The sequence below is a fragment of the Xiphophorus hellerii genome, chromosome 18 (genome assembly GCF_003331165.1).
Source record: "Xiphophorus hellerii strain 12219 chromosome 18, Xiphophorus_hellerii-4.1, whole genome shotgun sequence".
NCBI lineage: Eukaryota > Metazoa > Chordata > Actinopteri > Cyprinodontiformes > Poeciliidae > Xiphophorus > Xiphophorus hellerii.
This window is the reverse complement of record NC_045689.1, coordinates 9,459,681-9,479,617: the sequence shown is the minus strand read 5'-3', so window position 1 is coordinate 9,479,617 and position 19,937 is coordinate 9,459,681. Positions and strand designations below refer to the sequence as shown.

The window sequence follows — 19,937 nt, the reverse complement described above, 5'->3', positions numbered from 1 at the left end:
ACTGTGAGAACTTCCTGCCAGTGTCAGTAGAAATAGTTTGGTGGGGGGTAGAAATTAGCATTTCTCATACCAAGAGAAGGACTTCTCTCCTCCTCCTCTTTCTTTTACAGTTTTCTCCAAAGTCTCACTCACACCCAGTAAATTTGGCACCGGCATCACCTGAAACAGCACAGAAGTTGTTCTAGCGCAGGGTAAATCCAAGCGCAGGGTAAATCTATTTTTGTAAGCCCTCCCACACCCTACATCATCCACTATTTCTCCCTTACTCAGTTCATAGGCATTCCAGTGGTATTTATATTTCCCTCCAGAGCGGGGAAGGCTGTCGAGCCTTCATACAGACACTGGATTCAGCTCAGAAAGGTGGGCCGTACTTTTTCCTGCTTCCTTGTGATTGGCTTCACCATGGTCATGTGACCTGCAAAGGGCTGACTCTCCTCTCTGGGCTCCACTGAGACATCCCTCTCAGGTCTCTTCAGGCTTTTTTGCGCATGTATGTGAAGTTTTCTGTTGCGTGTGGGTGAGTGTGCTTCAGGCACTGATCAGGGGCTTGTTTGGGGTAGAATACAGCCATGTTTCGAGAGCTCCCAGAGTCCACAGGCAGTGACTGCCTGAGCAGCATGACTCCTGAAACTCAGGATATCTACCTTAGAATGGATCATTGCCGCAGGCGCTCTGGCTACAGGCTGGGCAGGATCATCGCCAGACACCAACTAGTGAAGAGGATTGCTGGAGGTAGGAGATGTCTCTGGAAATAAGTGACAGCTCACACCATTGCTTCACTGTTTGGACTTAAAGCGCTTTGTTTCTTTCGGTGTCAGTTTTGTTTTCCTCTCAGATTAGTTCCCCTTTGACAGCTTTACTAAGTAGTCAAAGCTCAAGGTCAATAGATCACAATATGCTTGTAATAAAAATTGAACAGAATCATACTTTAAGGTGAAACACACTCTGTTGACTCTTGCGTTCATTTGTGTTACCATAAAATTCAGTTATAACCTTTGGGCAATTGGTAGTCAAGGGTGAAGCCTTGACAAATGAATAGTATCGACAAACTTTAACAAATGGTAATGTGTGATAAGCCTTAGGATTAACCATCCAAGGAACACTGTGCCCAGTGAGTAAACAAGAGATATCAATGAATGTCTTTCTTGGCTGTTTTACAACCCTTCAGCTTATTTGTGCACTGCTGTTTGGAGCTGGGAGTGTTTTCTTTCACTGCAGTAGAGTTTGACTTATCTTTTAGCTTTCCCCAAAACTCTAAAATATTGCCTTGACTTTAAACTTCAGCTAAGTAAAAACTCCTTGAAGTCAAGGGGAGGTGTGGCATGCCTTAACAGTGAGGAGGACAAACCATGTGAAGCCTTGGTTCTCCCTGTAGATGTAAAAACCCAGATGCTGGATGAGAGGGGTGGCTATAGACACAAAACTTCAGAGACATAGTTCCCTTACCAAATGCTCTAACGAGTGAGATAAAATAACAGATTGTGTGGGTAAGATTTTGTTTGTCACCACAGATGACATAAGTCAAACTATGCTCTTTTGATCCTAGTGATGTTTATGAGACAAAGTTTGTTTTTTTTTTTTGTTGCGCAGATTTATGAAGATGCCCTTGAGTTGTGTGTACAGAAGTTGACATAATCTGATGTTTGCTTGCATGTGGAGTCATGTAAATTTGCCGTGTGTTACAGATGTTAGCAATTAGGCTCCTCTTTGACAAGGAGAAAAAACTTGTAAACCTTTGGATTCTTCTTTCAAAATAGATTTTTTTTTTGACAGCCATTTTTCAATGTCAAAAGTCACTTTTTGTTTAGTAGGAATTCATTTTTGTCCTTATTCCTTAATTAATTATATATTTTTGGATATCTCCACACTTGACAGAAAGTAAACACTTCAAAGGTAGTTTGTAATTGTGAGCAGGTCACTGGTATTAAGATAAGGTGCAGTTTTAAAATTGCTAAAATATATTGTTGTGTCGTTCTTACATATTTTAGTCCTTTTGAAAGCACATGTGGTTGTTTGGATTTGATTCCAATTGAGAGAAACATCACAAGCAATAGCATGGAAACCAAAGGAGCACTGCTTACTAAATGTTTCAAAAACAGACTATAGAGAAACTTTTGGAGTCTCAGTATGTTTTCTGACAAGACCAAGACAACATTGGGTTGTTATAGTTAACCCAGTGGCATCTGCACCTCTGAGTTGCCAAACAGGGTATTCACAGCCTTGTACTTGCTAATATTGCAGATGAAGGAGTGACATTATGAATACAGATGGTCTATGCAACCAGCTGGGAAATTTAAAGCATACTGGCACCAGGGCACCATGAACAAACTCTTTTTGGGGTTGTGTTGAAGTTGCCAAGGCAGAGGAGCTTTCCAGATTTCAGTTTCTGTATCTGCTCTATATCTACCATGCAAAGTTATATGTCTTGCTTGTTTTGGCTCCACTATTAAAAAATGTTCTATTTAAAACAGTGGTGTAAATATTGCCATGGTATTTTTTTACTCAAAGTGATCATAGTGTGAACATTTATTACACTATTAAAGACAAAAGAATTTGATATTTTAACGCTCCATCTGTCATTTTTTTTTACCTACTTGTTTAGTATTCATTGTTGTCTTGTTGTAAATGTAAGGTAAAGTCCAATAAGTTGCTTGTATTCTGAAAATTGTGACATGTATTATAATTTTTGGTGATTAATAGAATTGTGGTTGTGTCATTGTCTTGACTCTTGCATTCCTGCTACATTGACATTCCTCCTCTATTGGTCTGTTGACACTGCAGGTCATAAGTGAATGGGCACCATGGGGATGGGCAGAATTACTCACATTCTGTCATCCTAAATTCTAGGGATGCCTCTTCATCTTAGTCATATTTACTTTTATTATTGTCAAAAACTCTATCCAGTATCTGAGCGTCATGAGTAACAGATAGATAAGAAAGATGAGACAGAGACACAGGCATTGTTGGATTGTTTTCAAGTAAAGATATCTGCCTTCACTCCAGAGGAATGTGTTTCTTTCCTGAAAATATTCTTCATATTTCTGAGGAGCATTCCATATGTTAATATGTGGGAGAACCTGCTGCATAGTTTCTCCTTTGTCTGCTTCAACTCCTTTCTTTTCAGCTCATCCCAAGGTTAGCAGTATTTCCGCATCTTTTTGTATATTGTCTTCATGGTGGGTAAAATATTCACCTATTCGGATCCACAGAGCATGCGTTGTCCTTGGAGACAGTGATAAATACCAAAAATAACAGCAGTAGCTCACTAAATTAATTGTCAGTTATTTTCTTATAAAATATGCTGGGCCATAATGGAAACTTAGCAGTTGAATGATTCACAGACCGTTATGTGTGTTTCAGAGTGTTCCAGCTTTGCCAAGAAAAAAAAAACTCTGGAAACTTCATCAGTACGTTGGTGGAAACTCGAAGCAGCTGAAAACTACAGCGTAACTAAAAGCTCGACTTCAGACTCTGCTCGGTGCTTCGCTTTGTGATGCTGTTGTGTCTCAAACAAGACGTCATTCGCCTTTAAGACATTTTAAGCCACCCAGATCCGTAAAAATCTATTACAGTATGCTACTATGGCCGGAAAAGTATGGCCCATGAGATGTAATCATTTACAATTGATATTCACAATCAAGAGTGATTGTGTGCCACTTGTTTGTCAGTGGCTCTCCCTGCTTTTTGGAAACACTCACTGTGTCGTATACCATGCAATCATGAGGGAAAGGTGTTTCCATTGACTATATAATTGCCCAATTTAACATTTCTAAAAAAATAACAGTTTTTTTGATAAGTTTTGCTTCTATGATGAGGTGGATTTTTAGAATAGGTTTATATGACAGGAAGTAGTTGGAGGATCATAGTGCAGCATATTTTCTAATGACTTATCGTGAGAACAAATGCATTCATGTGTGATTTTGATTGTGCTTCTTATTTAATGCAAACACTGTCATGGCAAAATTGTGTTGTTTCAACATTAGCAGAATATTGAGTTTTGTGCACATTTGTAATGGGAACACAGCTACTGTGTGCCCTAAATGCTATTTGGACGTAAAGGTTAGTCGGTCCATTGTTGTGTGGTGTTTTTATTCAAATGCGAAGCTACCACTCATTGCTGTTTTTTTCCAACAATGTTTATTTTGCTTGTTAAAGGGGTGACAGTCTCTTCCTCCCTTTGTCTTTTCATAGCTTTTCACTTTTAGTTGTTGCATGCCTGACTTTTTCAGGTAGAGAAAAAGATCTGCCTGACACAAAACGTTTCACGACATCCATCTGTTTCTATAGGGGAGGTTTTATATCCACTTTGAAAACTGACTATTTTTTATAATCTACCGATAAACTTCTTTAAGGAAATGGGGTTATGTTACTCGAGTTACTTGGATACTTGGATTAGAATATATGGGATTGTATGCATTTCTGAATTATTTTTAAATACTTAAATTATAAGGATAAGATAAATAATTTTGTATTTCTATGGTTAAAAAAAGTAAAAAGGAACAAAATGGCAACACCAGGGTTTGTATTAGGGCAGGGGTGGCGAACAAGTTAGACACAAAGAGCCGAAATCTTTAACTGTGAAAGTCCAAGAGCCACACCACGCGCTGACCTGCCAAGACAGACACACACACATGCGCACACAAACACACATAATTAAAACCATATATTTTTCTAATAACACACTCCTCTTCTTACAACATAACCCTCAAGTGTCCACCCTCAACACACACATCAAATGCAGCTTAGCCAGAGGTAATACAGCAACTACCCTGGAGGTCAGACACCCCCCTCTCCACACACACACAGGCACTGCTCTCTCTATCCCTCGCTCTGACACACGCAACTAATGAACACACTTCAGATACATAGATAGGGCCTGTATAATGTAAATTGATCAATATTGAAATATTCACACAGGCATGTTTAGTCAGATGGTATTTTTTTCAAACTACATCACAGAGTTTCTTACCTTGCTGGAGGTGATGGGGTGATAATCTCAGTGGGATTTCTGGCATCTCTTGTTTCTAGTAATCCTCTGCAAATCAGGTTGGTATTCAGTTGTAGCCACTCGGAGCAGTTCCTTTACGTGAGTGTCAGTCAGAACGGACCGATGCTTGGACTTCACGTGTTTCAAGGTAGAAAACAGGGATTCGCAGACATATGTTGAGGAGAACATCGACAGCAGTTTGAGGGCGGCTCTTTTTACACACGGGTATTTTTCAGTTGGCACAACTCTCCAAAACGCAACAGGGCCTTCTTTCAAAAGAGATTTCAGTCTGTCATCCTCGCGTAGCTCAATCATCTCCAGTTCACTCGCTGCCTCATCAGTGACAAGCGGGGATTTGAGGCAGTCTGCCTCTGCATTAAAAGGGTCGATGAGAAGAGCGATCTGTGGTCTTTTCTGCTGCAGGTCCTCAAAACGCGAAGTAATGCTCCCGTACAGTTGCGCAAGCATTTTCACGTACTGACCCATATTCATTCTAATGCCAGCCTTCTGCTGGGCGCTGCGCAATGAAGGAAAATGGGACAGATTGCCATTTTGAATGTGCACTTTGAACAGCTTCACCTTGTTAACAAAGGAGAATACACTTTGTGTCAGATCAGGAAGAGTTTTTAATTTCCCCTGCAGGTCCAGGTTTAGTTTGTCCAAGTGTGAAAGCATGTCCACTAAGAAAGCCAAATCCATAAGCCATTTGGGGTCTGAGAGCTGAGGGTAACTTTTGTTCTTTTCTGCCATAAACAATTTTACTGGTTCCAAAAGCTCCAAAAAGCGTGAAACCACTTTACCTCTTGAGAGCCATCTTACAGCGCAGTGCAGTGGCAAGTCACCTGGCAAGTCTCCGTCTAGGTCAGCAATGAGATTTTTGAACTGTCGGTGAGTAAGGGCATGCGTGCGGATGTAGTTCACAATCTCCATCATAGGTTTCATGACGTGGTCTAAATTCAGTGTTTTAGACACGAGTTGCTCCCGGTGGATGATGCAGTGAAAATTCCAAAAATCGGGGAAGAGGTCATCACCCTTACAAAGGCCCACAAGGCCGTTCACAGAACCAATCATCGATGGCGCTCCATCCGTGGCTATTGCGGTGAGTTTTTCTAAAGACATATTCGCTGTTTTGAATACTTCCATCATTGCTTCTTTTACGTCAGTGCCGCGAGTTCTGTCTTTTAATGGGACAATATCGAGAAGCTCTTCTTTCACCACGCAGTCCTCAGAAATCATTCGTACAAATATTGCCAACTGTGGCTTGTCCTGTATGTCGCATGACTCGTCTAATGCTACACTAAAATAAGCACATGCGTTCAGGTCTGCATGTAGATCAGATTCAAGCGCATTATTTATGTCTGATATTCTGGTTTCAACTGTGTGTCGTGACATCTGGAGATCAGTGATGGAATCTTTGAGTTGTTTGTTATCTGGAGCCAAAATGTCAATTAAATCTACAAAACACTGTTTTAAAAACTCGCCTTCGTTGTATGGTTTTTTAGCACGGGCAATATTCCATGCCACTTTATAGGATGCAAGTGTCACAGCTTCTCCACGCTTGGTCAATTGCTGAAACATTTGAGACTGTCTTTTTACCTGGCTTTTCAATGTGCTCAATTTTTGCTTCCGTAGTTCAGTACCTTTGGGGAAATCCTTGTCAATATTAGCATGGAGTGTGCTAAAATGACGCTGAAGGTTTGAAGCCTTGTAATGTGATATCGTGGTATCGCATAATAAACAGAGCGATTTGCCATTCCGTTCAATAAAAAAGTAAGCATCTTCCCATTCTTCCAGAAATGTCCTGTGTTCATCGTCATATTTTCGTTTAGCTTTGCATTTTGCCATTTTTACAAAGAAGGCAAGTCTGCGGTCTGCATGCATATAAAATGTTTACCTAATTTCCCGGCATGAGACGTAATCCGCGCATATGATTGGCGGTCACTTACGTCTCTTACGTCTTACGTCTCATAAAAAACACCCAATCTGTCAAATTAATTTATTAATTTTAAAATATTATTATTTGTTTTTAATAACCCCTGATGGATTTAAGTGTGTTTAAGATATAAAAAAAAAGAAGAAAAGAAACATGAAACGAGGAAAGAGCCACAGTATATAGAAAATATGGTAACAGGCAAAGAGCCGCATTCTTATTGGTCGAGAGCCGCATGCGGCTCGAGAGCCGCGTGTTCGCCACCCCTGTATTAGGGCTATAAATTGGGAAGGGGTAAATTGACCCAGAGGCTTCTTATGGTGCTGTGTTCATTTGTTCAGTCAGTCACTATACATCCTGTGTGTCTGGATCAGTTATTGTACATTTAGGTGACAGAAATTGATCCTCTAGTGGAAAATACAAATAACCCAACAACAAATGGATTTGTAGAAATCACTATTGTTCACCAGCGACTGTAGTGTGGACAAATAATTTGAATTCTTCCTCCATAATTGTTTCAAACTCTCAATTGTCAAGGAAAACCTATTTATAGAAGTGTCTGAACAGGATAATGTGCTCGCTCTGGAAATTCGTAGAATAGAGAATATAGCAGGCCTCCTTCCTATTTAGACAAGAATTTGTGCTTTTCATCCTTTGACTATGGCAGTTGTTTGAAAATCCAGCAGAGAACTAGTTTGCATTGTTCTCTCTTTTGGAGAGGGATTGTAACAGTAAAAGGGCTCTTCAAAGTAAAGAATAGAAAGACTCTGTCCTCTCACTCAGAATCCCTCTCTTATGTAGACTGCTTTATTCATCAACGCTTCACTGCAGCATGAAAATCATCAGCTAAGTGTGAAACTTAGCTGATGAGTTTCACACTTAGCTGAACACACTTGGCTAAGTGTGAAACACTAAGCTGATGATTATTATCTGCCCCTTTGTTCAAACCGAAGTTTGAAGATAAATGTGTATGAAAATGAACATGTTGCTTTGCTCATGATGAGACCTACTTCCGATCAGCTGTTAATTGGGGTGTATTTTTTCTGTCTGAAAGAAAATTTTTACCTCCATAAATGTTGAGATGACTTTTTTTTCTATTTCTTTCACCTTTTTGATAAGAAGAATTTGCATGAACAGCATGAACAAAGGTTGACCTTTTTGATCCATCTCCATCTCAGGGTTTCAATAATCTTTGAATTCATTTAAATGACATTAATGTGTTTAACTGTTGTAATTTGGAACAGCATGCTGTAGGAAAATGCAGATTTAGATGGAGATCAAACAACTTTGATCAGACCAGACCAATATTAACAGTATTTTCCAGAAAATGTTCTTTTAATCTAATTAGTGACATTTTTAATGTAGTCATGAGAAATGTTATGCTTTGACCTATACATGTTTGCCTTTCATGCTAAATTGAACAATTCAATTGAAGGTAACTGTCAGATTCTACTTCTCCAAAATGCAACCTCAAACACACATATAGTTTCATAACATACTGATGTGATCAACATTTCCCCTTTTTTACTGCAACATTTTCAAACTCAACTATTCTTAACAGGAAAAAAGTTTTAAAAAATTCTGATTTAGGGTTAAGCTAACACTAACAAAACTGCAAAATTATCTATGCAAAAGAGCTAGAGTAAAATTAAAAGCATTACATTTGATTGGTTGGTGTGCAGATTGCATCCATTTAACATAATTTAACAATCAGGACCAAGCTGAGTTTCTCCACAAAATTTCTTAAAAGGTCATATCCATAAAGATTCTCTGGAAATTCCTGTTGCAGACGGAGACTGTGGTCTACGTGAAGAGCCGTTTGTCCTGACAGCTGCCACATGTGCACAGCTAATCATTTACCAAGAGCATTTTTCAGAAATGCCTCTGCTGCATTGTAACAGGAATGAAAAGTTACACATTAACTTTGAAAGGTACAGTGCTTAGTTCCTCAGCATTTCACACATGTCAGGATACCACACGTCTGTGCCTAAGTGACTCATTTAGGCCAATTGATTATAAACTATACGCTAACCTTCAGGTTGTTTAACTAAAAAAGTAAGATTAAGACTAGATAGGTTTGTCACTTGTTTATGTTCCCCTTTTTGTGCAGCTACAAGGAACAGAAGGAGATTTCTAATAATAAGACTGTAGTTTTAAATTGATTGGGCTTTTGTAAATAATAATAAGTATAAAAATTTACCCTTAAATGGTAAGCACATATGGTACATGTCGAAGTTCAACAGTTGCCTGCCCCCCTGTGGTAGAAAAGCTAATCTCATGCCAGTAGAAACGTGAGGGCTGCAGTCATTCAGCTCCTGTGTTCACACACCATCTCTGTGTTAGAGTTTTCTATTTTAACTTTTAACTATGACTTTCACCACTTATGTGGGAGACGCTGTGTCTATCAAGCAGAACAATGGCTGGACTGCAGTAGTTATAAAGTGACCTTTATTTCCTCATTTACAATAATTCAGGCTGCCTGTATTATCCTCTATGTTGCAACTTACCGGCTTGTTGCAGAAGTGCTGCAAGGCTGCTGATGCAGTCCAGCTGCTCTTTCATGTAGTTAATTAGGACCAGCATCCGTTTGGATGGCTCCGTCCTTAACGGTGGACGTCCTGAGAGGGGGTTCTCACGGTTGGGGCTCTTTTTCTATCATTGGTCCCCTCTGTACCCTCTGACTCTCTGAGGCCATTCTAAGAGAAGGAGGAAACTCCACTTAGACCCCTCTGGGAAACTTTCCAAATGAGAGGAAGGAGGACCTAATGAAACTCTGCGGGACTCGACAGAGGAGTTTTTTCTGGATGTTTTTCTTTGATTCTTTCCCCTGTATTCTGCACCTCACAGAGCCGTGGTCTCTGATAAAAGTAATTTGTGTATTATAGTATTTTTATGCTTTAGATCTTCTGAACATGAGCTGTTTAATTTGTGTGGGTGCCACATCTTATAGACTTTCCAGTCAATATTTTTCCATGTTTGTGTCATGATTTCAGGTCAGCTGGCTAAGCGCTTGTTAGTAATTCATAGTCCCCTTAAGTCATGTCACATGGCATTGCTGGAAAACCAAATTACAGTGTTTATATAAGTTATCAAAGGAACGAAAGAATTACAGTCACACAACCGTAAATTAGAAGTGGGAAAGCAGCGTGACATGGCAAGGCATGCAGGCTACTGAGTTTTACATTAAAGAAGATGTGGACTTCAAATTAGGATGCAAATAGAAATGTAGAGCTTGTTAGGGAAATACAGTTAACTCCATGACCACATGGGAAACAGTAGACACCAGCAGTGGGGGAGGTAGCTGAAAAGACAACTGAAAAAATAGCTTTGACTTACTGAGACGAAAAAGAAACAAAGATTTTCACTGAATTCATGCGTCTGAGACAATTCTCTTTTTCTGTTTCCATTCTTTACATCATAAGGTGCACAGATATTCATAGTTACATTATTACAAAAGTGCATACCCCTCTCTTTTTTTGCATTTTTTTACTTTCCCCTCAATGTTAAATTCATTGTAATGAGATTTTATGATTTCAGCCATCATAGTGATGTACAGAGGTTTTATTTTTACTGTTTTGTTCTCATATTACCCCCTATAAAACACAAGAACACTTTGACAAAGCAAGTCAAAGTTTTAAAATATCCAAGTTTTCCAAAATGAAATGAATGAACATTTTTGCTTTTTCAAAAATGTGTAAAGTCACATCTCCGGTATTAAAGAAATCATTTGTCAGCAAAGGCCACGACTAGTGGAGGAAATCTGCATGTCTTCATTTGATCCTATCTGGACATAATTAGGGAGAAAATCTCCAAATTTCAACCATGATGACTTTATCAGCAAAAACAAACTTCAAAAACTTCAAAACAAACTTCTAAATTCAGCTCAGATGATTGTCAGGACTCTTTGACATGCGTGGGAACAGAACTGCTGTCCAGTGTCTGGAAGTGTTTAGCTTGAACTTGGCATTATATATTTTACAGGAAGCTCAGCTGATTGATTTCTGAAGAATTCTGCACTGTTGATCAAAAGCCCTGTAATAACGGGAAGGGTTATTTTTAAAGTCTGTTATATTTTATGTGTCATAGGCTCCTTTAGTGTGACTAAAGAGGGAAAAAACACCTGTGTGTGTTGCTGACACTTCCTTTGGTCTTTTCTGTTTGCTGAGCAACCTGGGGGTTTCAACATGTGGCTGTTAGAGGGTTTTCTCTTGAGTAAATGTGAGACAGTAACGAGGTTAAAGACACTGTGGAGTTTTTGATTGGACTTTGAAGCTTGCATAGGGGCAACGCAGCTCAAACTCTGTGTCCCAGTATTTGACATCAGTCTGCAACAGCCAGTCAGAACCAGTGGGCTATCATCTTACAGTTGAGGTCAGGGATAATTTGCTAATGTTTCGCTGAAAGGCTGTTGTAAGATGGGAATCTCCACTGAAGTGTTCCTCAGTGACTTGAAACACTAAGTGTTATTTCCTTTAAAGATGGTTTGAAGTAATTTCCCATAAAACACTAACCTCCTCCCACATGCTACTGACAGTAAATCCCCATTCAAGCTTTAATCTCATTGTCTTCTCAGACAGCACAAAATCCATGAATCTGTTTGACTCCCGGTGACCACCTTTCCAAAAAAAACAGCATCTGAGTTCAGGTCCGGATGAGTCTTATTGTGCATTGTGAAGTGATTGGAGACCTGTGAATACTACAGAAACCAGTGGCTGACATTACCATAGCTGATTGAAAAATAAAAGGAAGAGAGCAGCACAGAAGGAGTGAGCTCATGGGTTGTTTTCCCCTGAAGATGAAAGAACCCCCTTCTCTGGGTGTCCTTCAGAGGTGAAGGAGAGTGTTACCACAGCTGTGCCGATCTTGTTTAAATTCAATACAGGATCTCGAGATGAAAACAGGCCAGGTGACTTTTGACCCAGCAGGCTTTGGCAATGGTCAATAACAGCAGCTCTCCAGCTCATATAGTTGTTATTTGCACTCAGAATCAATAAGCTCTACGTGTGTGGGGGTGTGTGTGTGTGTGTGTGTCTGTCTGCTGTGAAATGAAAGGTTGATCTTTCACCAGTGGACCCATTATAAGTCGTTAACCAGACTGTGTTTATACTAAAGCAGCATGTATCTGTGATCTGACTTCTAGCAGAGAAGGTCAAGAATTGAGCCACACGTGACAAGAACCCCAGTGGAAATATTTAAAAGACTTGTCTGAAATCTGTGGAGTTGGTCTGTAGCATTATAAGGAGATTTAAAAGTAAAAGGGGCGTGTTGTGGTGGCGCAGGGGGTTAGCACGCCCCACGTTTGGAGGCCTTAGTCCTCAACGTGGACATCGCGGGTTCGACTCCCGGTCCCGACGACCTTTGCCGCATGTCTTCCCCCCTCTCTTCGCCCTCCTTTCTGTCTGCCTACTGTCGCAAAAATACGAGCCACTAGCACCGCAAAAACTCTTCGGATAAAAAAAAAAGTAAAATGTATGGCTTAAAGTACTTTTATATACATTTCTCTGGATAAATGTAGCATAGTGTAATGCGCCTCCTCCATATGTTGCTGCCCACTGGCTCAGCAGGCTGTAAGGTGTTCTCTAAACTATAAAACACAAGAATGTAATTAAGTAAACTGATATAATTATGTTCTCACAGCTATATTTATTTTTATTTACCTTGGTATTGAATGTCATCAATAAAGATGATGAATATCCACTTTAGGAGTCATAGGACATACACCATACATTAATCAGTTGTCACCTTTAGTATAACAGTTGTCACCAACTATACTAAGTTATTCTAGTTTAGAATAGTTCAACTAGAATAGCTCAACTATTCTAGTTGAGCTATTCTAGTTTCTAGGTAACAATTTGCCAGAAAAGAAGCTTATATCAAACAAAAGCAGAACTTTAAGATGTACTGCATCTACAAAAAATATTGATGAGAGAAGTCTAGTTTCTAGTTCTCAGTTTTAAAAATATTTGTGAAAAACTGCAAAAAAGTTATTTGTCTGCTTACTTTGGATCAGATTGTGATACTTTAGCATGGAAGTTCACTTTTTGGTTTGGCAATTTGATCAACAGCGGTGGTGGCTGACCCAGCGGTAAACGGTTCAAGAAAAGTCTTAATTAGAGAACCAAAGTCCTAAGCAATCGAAATAATACATTATTTTATTTTTTTAAACAAAAACAATTAGAATATGTTTTTTATTTATTTATGGAAAACATTGTGTTATTGTGAAACTGGAATATACTAACTCAATGTTATACAGTGAGAATCCCAAGCTGTGATCCATGCTGGGTACTGATCTGGGGTTTCACTGTTTTTCCACTGGTCTCTGAGCTGCAGGAGGTGTGGAAGTTCGTTTCATCCACTCTTTGTTAGAGACACGTGGTCCACTGAAAGGACATCTCCTCATTTCACTGCAAAGCACAATGAAAAGCAGGTCCAAAGATTTGCTGGCTCATTTGTATTTTAGAACATTTTGCTCCGGCACCTTAGCAACACACCCTGGAAGTGACCGTTTAATATCTACATCCCATGTGGACTACTGGGTAACAGGATCCTAGGGCACTTTGCAGGATCAAACAGGGGACTCGAGGTCCCCGGGTGATTCAACACTGCCTCTCTGTAATTACTTGGCCTATGAAACCAGCTAGCTCATGTGCCAGTCACACCATCAACAACAAAGTCATTTCAACTAAAGCACTGTGTTGTTACTCACCTATGACGGCAGACAATCTCTAAGAGTTTACTCTTGCTCATTAATTCAGCAGCTTCTCTTGTTTATAGATACCAGGAATGCTACCAACACAGTATGCGCTGTGTTATTTGGCTGTGGCACCTCCTGTTTTGCTGATAATTGAGGGAAACTGTGTAGAGGATATTGGAGTCTGAGGAACATGTAGAGCTTGGTTAATTAAGACCTACTACAAATAATAGGAAGGTTTTATTCCCACAATATTAGGTGAATTACAGGGGGTGCAGCTCTGTTAATCCACCTTGTGAATAGTCACCATTATTTTTGGTGAATCAGGGGCCCAGTTTGGCAGCCCTCTATAAGATGTGTTTGGGTCTAGACTTATAATGCAAAGCATTTATGGAGATCTGTTTGCAGAACCTCAAATAAATATTGATAAAATGTCACTTTCTTACATTTAAAAGAACTAAATTAACTCCAGTCAGTTTAATCCATAGACCATGCATACTCATGTCATGTTCCTGTTTTACTCCTGCAGCTCAGAATGAACTGGAGTGAGTCTTTGGCAGTTTTTATAAATGAAGATTTAAGACGACTAGTTTTCATAAAATAAATAACAGGGATGGAAACAAACTAGCTGTTGCTCAAAATGCTTTAAACTTTTTTAGTCACTGACTTGCCTCAAAGGCTGTGAAGAAGTTACTGTGTGGTGTTAGGAATTATCACAGGTAAAACTTTAGAAAAGTAGAGGCTGGAAAACACAAATACTCTAATGGTAATATTACATTTATTTTTATAGTCCTTTACAATAACTCCCAAGTTAAGTGCTTTACAGTGGGTAATATAAGATAAAACATATAAAACTCAAGGAATAAAACAGAGTAAAACACAAGAGACAGTAGAATAAAGTAAAAAAAATAATATTTTCTGAAAATCAATATTGTCTAAATTAATGACCTAAAATTATTTGCTCAGATTATTTTGGTTATAAAAACCAAAAGACAAATAAATTAAGTTAAACTGACCAACAACAGTTTTGCAAAGCTGTTGTTGCTGCTGTAATTCAAAATTTTAGGTTATAATTTAGGCAACCAAACCCACCCTGTATTCAGCCTGGGCATGTCATTTTAATTAGAATTTTTTTGTGTTAACACTGTGAAGCCATAGCATTTCTGCTTAGTGTTATAAAACAGTGGGAAACTCAGACTGACCCGTGTCAACTATCCATAATCAATGTCTTTCCAAGAAAAGGGTTTGGAATGAATAGTTACCCATTTCCCTGAATTCTGGTGCTTTTTCTACCAGATGTCAATAATCTGTAATAATAATATGTAATTATCTTGACCTTTAGGAAGTTCAATCTAAAATCCCCTTTAACTAATAGTACTGACATTACATCCCCTCAGGTGGTGATGGAAAAGGAGGGTTTCGTTTTTTTACAGGAGAGTATCACATCGCCATTGGTTATCACTAGATTTAAATATACTTTAGTGAATAAAACTGATTAAAGGGCATATTACTAACAGTAAATCATTTCCACAACAGTCACAGCAGTCCCTTCCTTCAAGTTCAAACTTTGCATAACATCATTTTCATGTCCCATTATGTTTCTATTTTACAATGTTGCCTGCAATCTCTGACTAATAAAAAACAGATCTGCTGTGCCTCCCGAATACACAAGTTCGGTATTTATCTGCCATCACATTTGTCTTCCAGCTATCGCTGATCATAATTTGAGCTTCCCATTTGCTGCCATGTGAACAATTGCCAACTGAGAGACAGAAGGAATGTAGGACTATTTTGGGCATGAAACATCAGATGTTGTGGTTTTGGGGCAGACTTAGAGGAGGGGTCTCTGTGTTTCCCCTGGCAGTCTGTCTAGTCGAAGCTGACTGCTCACTGTGAGTGAGTGTCTGTATGCAATTACCTTCATAAAGGAAAAGAGTGGCCTCTCTTACAGTCTCTCCAAGTATGACGGCATCTTCAGTAGTAGTAGTAGTGTCTGTTTTTTTTTTCTCATATTTTTGCCTCTGTGTGTCTTTCTCCAGGTGTTTTAACAGACAATCGTAATGGTCGGTTGGAGCTTTTCTTGTCTGGCTGATTCATTCCGTGGTAATGCATAATGGTAGCAGAAAGCCCAGGGATTTTTATTATACTCCAATTTATGGCCTTTTGTCTTTCTATAAAAATCTAATAAGTGCTAAGTGCATTTACCGGTAAATGCTTTGTTTTTATGGTGACTAAAGTGGATCACCTATGTCTTCCTTTTTGTGCTTGGAGATAAATTCCCAGTTCCGGCCAAAGCACTTGTACAGAAAAAATGGCAGCAGCGTCACAGAGTGAGGAGACAGGCCTCATCCGGAAATCTGCTCACATGATTGGAAATTATGGATGGATATGGTTTCTTATGTAATCGCAGAACCTTGGAAAATCCCACTAAACTAAAGTGCCTTCAGATACAAAGATAGGAAACAAAGTGTTCTTATTAGATATAGATTTGGTCATTTCCTCTGTTGTAATCCAATTAGAAAGTAGGTCAATATTTCCTTCACAAAGTCAGTCCAGGGCTGGCTCATCTTGGACTTTAATGATAGCATGAGTTTTGTTTTTTTTCAAATAGATTATTTTCTTGTCTTTCTTCTAGGAATGGGTTGGTAGCCAATATTAGGGCATAATAGGTTTTAAAACATTACATTTTGAAAACCACAGATATTTTTCATCATGTTTCTGTGGCTCAAAGTTCATTTAATGAGACTGCAGTAAAACTGACTGAGTTCCTGCAGTTTTCTCCAGCTGTGTTAATTATAAAGTAACACAATGCTGTCCCACCCCAACCTGTTGATGCACACTGCTGTTCAGCAGGCTGAAAGGATTCGGCAACATTCCCTTGCTTACAAGAGAAAACACTCAACTGCATAAACCGAACAAACATCACTCATACTGTAGCTATTATATGCTTATTCAGGAATGACTGTCTAGCTAATTTCAGCTCTTTTACAATTCAGCAGAACTATAAAAAGGAATAGCACTCTATAATTAGTATGTTTACTTGAACATTATGTTTTAGTGAATGTTTATTCTGTGATTTTGATTAATTGTATGTAGCAAAGATCCAAATAATAATAAATGGAGATAGCTTGTTCTTCCCCCTGGCTTTATTACTATAAGAAAGCCAAATCAGAAGCTATGACTAGTTTTTCTCTTCTTTTTTTTTAAGCTGGAGTAAGTTATAGATTTTGGGAAGATACTGTACAATTTATTTTTACTCAGAACTATCATACTGTGACAATATCCATGCCTACTTTCTTTAAATTTTTATATTGTAAAAAGGTTTCATGAATTTATGTCGATCTCTTTTAGATGTTTTGTTATTCTAGTAGCTGGGTTACCAGTAATAAGGATTATTATCTGATATGTTTCTTTTTCTTTGTGATCTAATTATTCAATTGACAGAGTGATCTCCTTCACTGATTTTCCTACAAACAAAGAGACTGAAACAGAGAAGGTTTCAGTCTGAAAAGCTGAGTGCTCCAGCATGATTCACTGCTTCTGATTGCTGGCAGTTTATGTCATGGTTTTCCCCGACTTCAGCTGTCTACGTTTTTTCCATTCCGTTGACCCCTAGGAACAACATCTGGAGCTGCACTCCATTCTAGTTTATTTAAGTGAAACCTTTCCCACATGAATTTTTCTACCACGTTTTTGGAGTAAGGCTTGAAAGGCTGTGAAAGATAACCTTCGTCTCGCCAAATCCTCACTCAGGAAATTGTTGAAAATTTTTTAAGACTTCATCTTGAAATAGAGAGACAAACTATCGGGATTAAGAAGCAATCTTTTGGCCAATCTTTCCAATCTTTTCCAAAAATGTGCTGACTTGTATATGAAGGAGTTGTTGTGGGCAGAGCTGGGTAGGAGGGTTTGGCACAAGGAGTACATGAGGAAGAGGGGGGTTGAGTGAGTGGGAGCCTGCCACAGTAAAGTGGGTGGGTTAAAGGATAGATTCAGTGTTGGGACAGGCACATGGTGGTTTGGGGGGTAGATAGAGAGAGAAATGGAAAGAGTAAGGAGCTGTGGATCTGACTTCAAACTGCCAGTTGTGTTCAGACAGTGAAAAGGAATGTGGCTCAGCGTGGGAATGAAGATGCTGTGACATGTTTGGAGACACTCGTAACTCTTGATGGATGTAGAAGCTATTCTGGCTCTATGATGAAAATATCCCGTGAGTACGCAACTATTTTTCACTGACAGGAAACCACCATGTCAGCTGATTCAAGGGTTCTTAAACAATGGATGTGATCTTGTTTTGTTTTTTGGGGTTTTTTTGTTAGTTTGTTTTCAAAAGGGTTTTAAAAAGTAGGGCTTGCTTATTAAATTGTATGATTTGTGATCTGTCATTTAGACATAAAGTAGAATGTAATTAAGGTTTTAAAAAAAGTGCTAACTCTGGCTCTTCTCACCATCTGTGATCTGTGCTGATCATTTCACCACTTTGCCATTGTGTACTTTTGTAGCTTTAGATGGACGTGTTTCTGTCTACCATGAGCTCAAGTACTTTTCTATATTCTATTGAGTACTTTAATTAATGGCTATTTAAATCCAGCAAATAATATCTATTATCTATCTATTGATTTTATCAGGTCCTAATCTGTCATATTTTATACAGCGGAGGGGTTAAAAATGAGCATTAGAAACACAAACAATGTAACACAAAGTTTTCAGATAGTATACAACTGAATGAAATAATGCTTAGAAATTTTACATTTTAACAGATAAGTAATGGTTGAATTTTGACAGATTGACTTTGTATCAACCATGAGTCAGTTCATGCCAACTTTGGGAATATATATTCTACTCATAGTTTATTGTAAGAAAGTTGTAAAGCAAAAAAAGTTATTTTTTCATCAGGCCCCAATAAGGATCAGAATCAAAGCAAATGGGAATAGAGAGTGATTCTAAGCTTTAAGAACTTAGTATAAAATCTAAGTATTTTATGACTATATATTTCCAAATTCATTGGAAATACATGACTAAAGAAACAGATGGCAATAGTTTAACTACATGGATATGGAATGGTTTGTTTACAGGAAATAGAAAGGAACAAGGTACCAACATGTAGGTACGAAAAGAGGTCATGAACCTTTGACTGGACAAGTTGACCTAGAGCTGATACAAGCTATGTCCACAATGTGAATTATATAACAAGTATTCTTTATAGAGTAGACAATGACATCCGTTCCATAGGTGCTTCAGCCGCACGCAACTTTTGACATTTTGCTCCATTGTGTGGCAGCCAAACTGAGTTTTACTTCTTTGTGAAATTGTAATTCTATACCATAGACAGCTTTAAAGCTTTAGGTTGTGAAGAGCAAACACAAGTTCTCATTCTTTGGCGCGATGCCCACCCCAGTCTTTTATCCATGAGAGATTTCCTTGGAGAGAGGATGAGAGGACAGAATGTCTCACTATCATGTTACAGAATGCAAAACAGAGGGATTCCCAGATCCTGTTACTGTTTCTCAGTGGTCCAACCTGAGGTCCTGGGACACAGAAGGGCCTGACAACACTCTCACTATGCATAGCAGTTGAATAATAAAGAGCCTATATTATTCACCTGGGAGGGAGGTCTAGCAGAACACAAAGGCTTTAGCTTGTGCTGACACAGGTGGGAACACAGCAGAGTGGCTCCTGGCAGCAAACACATGTTGACTTATCTCCTGGTTCAGGGGTAAACAGTAGACATCCAAGGACAGAGGGAGCTGTTAATATTTATTCAGTTGTTGGTCAGTCCTGAAACCAGACAAAGTCAGTTTTCTTTGAATTTTTTCATCATCTGGAAGCAAAGCAGCACAGGTGAGTTACACAGAGATAATTTTCTGTAATTATGTGGAACTGTAGGATGAATGACTGCGGTGCATGTTGCAGCTGCTGTGTGCCGGTCACAATTTGGAGCTGAGATTTCGGATTTGCTTTAGTGATTCCCTTTTAGCTATGTGTTTAGCTGAAGATGAATCTATGTGTAGTTTGCTCTTAGTCAAGAGCAAAGTTGTTCATGTTCTTTAAAACATAAAAAAAAAAAAAACATCTGTACAAAGACTCATTTGGACACGATATTGTTTTAAAGATTGGTTCTGGTAAGTTTAGTCAACTCATAGTTTTTTTGTTGTTGTTGTCTTTCTGACTCCATTGATAGTGGTAGCCTGACTTTATGATTATATTACAGTTAAAGAGCCAAAGATCTTCCTCTGACTTTCTGCTCTGTGATGACATAAAATAATCATATTTGCTTGATAAATTAATTGAGATGAAGTCACTTGCTTGAGAAATTACACCAGAACAGA

The 19,937-nt window shown here is 38.7% G+C and overlaps 2 protein-coding genes across 7 annotated transcripts in view; one reads left to right on the top strand and one right to left on the bottom strand.

Annotated features, from left to right (window-relative positions):
* Nucleotides 1-19,937, top strand: part of stard13b (StAR related lipid transfer domain containing 13b) — an 89,281-nt gene that overhangs the window by 37,204 nt on the left and 32,140 nt on the right. The window contains exon 1 of one of the 6 annotated variants that reach the window (XM_032590862.1): nucleotides 485-732. The exons of 3 other annotated variants lie outside the window; for them this stretch is intronic. In XM_032590862.1, the coding sequence (XP_032446753.1) occupies nucleotides 570-732 (163 nt within the window). In that variant the 5' untranslated portion in view covers nucleotides 485-569. Of the gene's footprint in view, nucleotides 1-484; nucleotides 733-17,573; nucleotides 17,819-19,346; nucleotides 19,450-19,937 lie in introns of those variants that run through there. 2 more of the 6 variants (XM_032590864.1, XM_032590865.1) reach the window with 2 other exon arrangements.
* LOC116737607 (general transcription factor II-I repeat domain-containing protein 2-like) lies at nucleotides 4,517-7,188 on the bottom strand. The gene is made up of 2 exons (XM_032590872.1): nucleotides 4,970-7,188; nucleotides 4,517-4,609 (listed from the first exon to the last, which is right to left on the bottom strand). The coding sequence occupies exon 1, from the start codon at nucleotides 6,866-6,868 to the stop codon at nucleotides 4,997-4,999; it is 1,872 nt and encodes a 623-aa protein (XP_032446763.1). The 5' UTR covers nucleotides 6,869-7,188; the 3' UTR covers nucleotides 4,517-4,609; nucleotides 4,970-4,996.